The sequence below is a fragment of the Nannobrachium achirus genome (assembly GCF_963921795.1).
Source record: "Nannobrachium achirus genome assembly, chromosome: 22".
In the NCBI taxonomy this organism is placed as follows: domain Eukaryota; kingdom Metazoa; phylum Chordata; class Actinopteri; order Myctophiformes; family Myctophidae; genus Nannobrachium; species Nannobrachium achirus.
Genome location: NC_137829.1, coordinates 48059957 through 48065452, shown reverse-complemented (window position 1 = coordinate 48065452; position 5496 = coordinate 48059957). Strand labels below are relative to the sequence as shown.

Below are 5496 nucleotides of genomic sequence, written 5' to 3'. Positions count from 1 at the left end.
GTCGGATGTAACGCTTCCAGAATTGATCTGCTAGGATTTGCGAATGTTGCCATCTCTTGCGGCTTAGCATTTCGATATGTGGATAGATGACTTGAGGTAATGAAGGATCTGATCGTCCTATCCATAGGTCGTTGGGTGTTATTGGATCAGGATTTTGCGATGTCAGATGAAACGTAACCTAATGGGCGTGAGTTTAAGATTGCCTCAATTTCTATAATCGCTGTAGCTAAAACTTCTTCTGGTACAGTTTGGTCTCCCAGGATTATGCGTAGAATGGTTTATATTGATCTTACTTCTCTCTCCCAAGCTGGCTTCGAACCCGGGTCTCCCACGTGAAAGTCCAATATCTTAACCATCACATCTGCTGCTGGTGGATTAAATATGAACCGTGCTGAATAACTGCTAGCTTGCATAATGTCTTCAGACTAGGACTTAAGTCTAGGATGTACAGGTCATCAGGTGTGTATCCTCCAAAGAGGATGATACGTTCTCCCACCATGCAACAGCACATTTTACAATTCATTACACATGGGCCTCTCCCCTTGGGCTCAACGTTCTTCCAGGAAAAGCGTTCTGGGTTGAATTTCCACAGATCATTGAAGGATCGGTCCCGAGGAAAGTTCTCACCACCAAATATGTACAACTCTCCCTTGTAGGCAAATGCAGAATGACCCCTGCATGCTTCTGGAAGGAACTGTGTCGGAGGCGTGTTCAGCCAGCAGTTGGTCTCTGTGTCAAACACTCTGATGGTGTTGTAATTGGTCTCTTCCTCGTCCCCTCGACCCCCGTATACAAACATCTTTGTCCCAATGATGGTGGCAGAGTGGCAATCTGAAACAAGCGTTGGAGGGCCATGAGTATGAATTAAAGACCAGGCCATTGAGGTGGTGTCAAGCTTGTAGATGTCATTGGTGTGCCCAGTCGGGTGTTTGAATCCTCCAAAGATGTACATGACCTTCCCCAAGGCACAGGCTGAGTGGCCGCACCTCGCCTCTGGAACAGTTTTAGAGATGTACTCTGTGGGATTGAACCACCTGTGGTTTTCCACATCAAATGCATAAAGTATATTGCACCTATCCCCACTGATGGTAATAACCCCATTTCCGGTTTCCTCTGTCTCAATGTTAACTATTCCCCCCCAGATGTAGATGGTATCTTCTATCAGCACAGCTGTGTGGCACACACGCGTGGAGGGAACCTCTTTGGGAATATTTCCGCTTGGAGTTAACCTTTGGGGGGGCAACGTTTTCCAGCGCAAAGACACTGAGTTGAAGACGTGCACATCAATCTGGCCCATGTTGTACTGGTAGGTCTCCCCGATAGAGAACCCCCCAAAGGAGTACACCTTGTGTCGCACTGCCACAGCAGCATGAAGGGTTTTATTTGGTCCTCCTTTCTGATATACCGCCCAGCGCAGCATCTCACACACCAGCACCACAGTGAATCAAAATGGACCTGACACTCTCCTCGTGTGTAATCTTCGAACTAGTGGTGATTCTAGCCTTTATAGGGACAATTATGATGTCACTCCTTCAGTGTGACATCATATCTCCTAATTAGGTCGTTCCTTGGTAACAATGATAAGATCTGGATGAGAACACAGTTGACGCGTGTTAACCAAGGAGGCCTGAGGCACGTGCATGCGGCCAATTCCCATGATTGGCTGCATGCATGGAGGAATGCTGCGCAATTGAAGTTGTTTGGTGACTTGCAGGCATGGCTGTCTTTTTTTAAAACCCTGACGCTTGATGTTTGATGTTTGAGGTGCAGCTGCCCTGCCGAGAGAGAAGTGTTTATACTTCCTGACGGACAGTATATTACAGCTTCTCATCATCAGATACACGTCTCCATGGTGCTGTCCTTTGTATTCGTGTAAACATGGAAGTTGCTGAGGCCACGTTTACTCGAAAACGGTCTCTGGAGAGAACTCTAACATTTTGTTGCATCTACATTAGGGTGACCAGACGTCCCGGTTTACCCGGGACAGTCCCGTTTTCAAACTGCGTGTCCCAGTGTCCCGACAAATATCTCTAAAACACTAATATGTCCCGGTTTTCAACATTCACTGCAAAATTGTCCCGGTTTCCACCAGAATTAAAATAACAGTAGCTGTTTTCAGTGGTTGCATAGACATTTATCATGTTCTTTTCATGAAAACATGCTCACCTAACCAATCAGAAAACATGAACAAATTCATTGCGTGTCTGAATTCAATACTGAGCCTGTTTGTCAATCACGCACTGCCTGTTTGCAACCCTGCGGTGCGTGTGTGCGCGTGCACGAACGTTAGAGAATGGGCACGTGCGTGCGCGGTAACATGCGCATTGCTTTTAGGGTCCCGGTTTTAGGCAACAGTGTTTCGCGTACCGGTTTGAGTGGCTGAAAATATGGTCACCCTAATCTACATGGAAATGCGACAGCATTGATAATTATGTAACGTGCATGCCATGTCGGTAGGTGGTGGTGACAGTGGGTGACACACAGATAGCCGCACAGATAGCCACTCTACTTTGTTGTTTACATTCAACATGGTAACGTGGCTGCACGTAGTCTGCACGTGAGCCATGACATCACATGTTTTGTCTCCGTTTTTCCTGTTCACATGGAGACACAAGGCGGAACGTCTTCAAAGATTTCCATCCTGGAAGGAGGTTTCACTTTGTCAACCCTCGAAAACCCCGTTTTCTACTCTAAATGGACGGCGTATCTGACGGTTTCTCTAAAGAACAGCGTCATGTGAACAGCACCTGAGTTAAAGCTAGAAACAGTTCAGGTCAGGGGTCATCAATATGTCCATGGAAAAGTTTTGATTTTCTGTTTTACACACCATTATAATGTTCTTATTTTGATCATAACACCCAATTACTGAATGTCAAGTCTCCATATTTTCTTCAGAATATGTGTGACTCTGATTTACTACACTGTGTACGGCACATCATGAGTCCACTAGTACCAGTGGTTCTCAAACGTTTTATTTGCAAGGACCCCCATAACTCTGAGAGTGTACAATTTGGTTTCATTTGTACACTCAGAGTTACAGACCTCTCATGGTCATTCAGGGATATCTCTTTATGTGTTATTGTCTCCACCAGCCGAAGGCTTGGGGGAGAGTATGTTTTCCCCTCCGTCCGTCCGTGTGTCCGTCCGTCCGTCCGTCCGTGTGTCCGTGCGCCCTCGCAGTTTGTGTGCAGCTAATCTCAGTCACCGTTGGCCCGGTCGCTGCCAAAGTGAGCACACACATTCCCTGGATGCCAATCTAGAACCTCTGCCCTAAATTTTTCAAATGGGCTTTTTCTAGCGCCACCTAGTGGCCGATGTTCGCAAGACACATTTCTGTGCACTACTCTTACAGATTTTGTCCAAAAATCCTACAAATCGGTAGGCAGTATCTCGACAGTCATGTGATCGACACGGATCTGTCCGATTTTGCATATTCCATCCTGATTGGCTAAGATTGGCTTCCAAAGTTTGTAGGATTGAGCCGTTTTGAACAAAATGCCTAAAATCCCAAACGCAAAGTGCAATTATCATGAAATCGCGCACACACGTTCCCACTAGGCCGAGGAAGAAATGCCACTTAATTTTTTTTAAATCACCCTCATGGTGGCGCTATAACAGGCCGATTTGTGGTTTTACCTATAACTCCACCGATCAGTTTCAAACTTTGTAAGCGCACTCCCTAGAGGCTAAGGATAAACCTTTGCCCTGCATTTTTCACATCAGCCTTTTATAGCGCCACCTTTGGGCCGACTTATGTAAAACACATTTTTGGATATTACTCCTTGGTCAAGGAACAAATGCTACCTTTTTTTACATTACAGGAAAAATTTAATTTTGACATGCTCAGGGTACCAACTGTCTGACACCAAAGCCTACGGTACCGGATAGAGCGCATGCTCCGACTTATCTGCGCGCGCCCGACCAAAAACGTGCCAATTGCATATTCTTTTTTTCTATCACATCTTTTTTCAGTTACGGCCCATTGTCCGCTACCACCCATCAAGCATTCCATGGCTCTGCTTCAAGCAGCCAGTCCTCTGCCCTCTCACCCCCCCCTCACCCCCCAACCCAATTGGCTCAGGCTAACACTGCCAGCCACCCAGGAGTTTGTTTACACTCAGTGAGTGCCCAGACAGCCCTGGCTGCTTGGAAGCCCTGGTCACAGACTGACCGCACGACTGAGTGAATTAACAGAGAGAGAGTGTTTTGTGTGAGCGTGCGTGTGTGTGTGTGTGTGTGTGTGTGTGTGTGTGTGTGTGTGTGTGTGTGTGTGTGTGTGCTTGTGTGTGTGCGTGTGTGTGTATGTGTTTATGGGGAGTTCAAATAGCGATGCCATCCACAGTCTTTCCCCCTGCCTGAACACAGCTGGCCGGCCTCCAGCAGCACTCATGTCGGTGTTGTTGCGGTCATTTATTCAAACTGCATTCTTAAACCATTAAGAATTCATGGTTTAAGAATGAACACATTCATTCTAACAAAATGCCTTCTAAATCTGTAGTTCTCAAACTTATTGGCTAGATTAAGGGGAGTGGCAACTTTCAGGAGAGAGTGGCTTTATAACGCTGTTTGTGACGACAGACAGTATCTTAAATTCCGTCCCCAAGCCCAAGGAACGCTGGGGACTCACTGTTACAGTAGGTGATGCACCGTTCATTTACATATAAATCTGCACTCTAAATATTCATGCCGAGATGACACGGCATTGGGCAAGACAAGAGGAGACAATTGTGCAGCCGCGGCACACAGGCAGATTAATGAATACAGCCCTGCCCTTTACCTCCCCCACAGCAAGATGAAATATTCATTAGATATCTCGTCATTAAACTGTCCTTCTCTAATGTACTGCTGACTTCATCGGAGGGCTCCGCACACATGGCTTCTTCGCCGCAGCGTTGCCATGTCTGCTTATTATAGGCGACTTTGGGCTTCTTCTTTTTTCCTGTATTGTCGCTTGTGGTAGTTGCGGGTTGCGTTTTGTTTGTTCGTTGTGGGCTTGTTTCTAAAAGTGTAGTTGCTTATGAGGGCTTGATTCCTAAATATTGTCTAAACCCAGTGGTTCTCAAACATTTTCATGCCAAGGACCCTCAAACTTAATATGTATTTGTCCACGGACCCCCATCTGAAAATGTTTTGTGCCACATCTGTGTCACTTTAACCATTATTTTAAACTTTATCTATTGAAAAAATAGCAGATATACAATCCCATAGTACGGAACTAGATCTGCTAATATATTCAAGCATAAGCAGAAATATTTTCTGTGTTATGTGTCAGAGTGGCATTTAACACAAATACTTCTCTTCCCCCCTCCCTGAATAAAATTACACTTCATTGTTTTGGCCAGAGAGTTGAAATGATAGGCTGTCCAGTGAAAATCACAGTAATTCAGAGATGTGTGTCTTGACTGCCCACAAGAATGTGATGGAATGGTAATCATTCATTCCAGCTGTGCTGTGGTGGTTAGCAGGATGACTCAGATAGAGTTTCTATTCTTAGCC

At 45.7% G+C, this 5496-nt stretch overlaps 1 protein-coding gene across 1 annotated transcript; it reads right to left on the bottom strand.

Annotated features, from left to right (window-relative positions):
• Positions 1–355: 355 nt before the first annotated feature.
• Positions 356–1420, bottom strand: LOC308307668 (kelch domain-containing protein 3-like; the record flags this gene model as incomplete). The annotated part of the gene is made up of 1 exon (XM_080752933.1): positions 356–1420. One exon carries the CDS (start codon positions 1418–1420, stop codon positions 356–358), a length of 1065 nt encoding a protein of 354 aa, XP_080609059.1.
• Positions 1421–5496: the final 4076 nt, after the last annotated feature.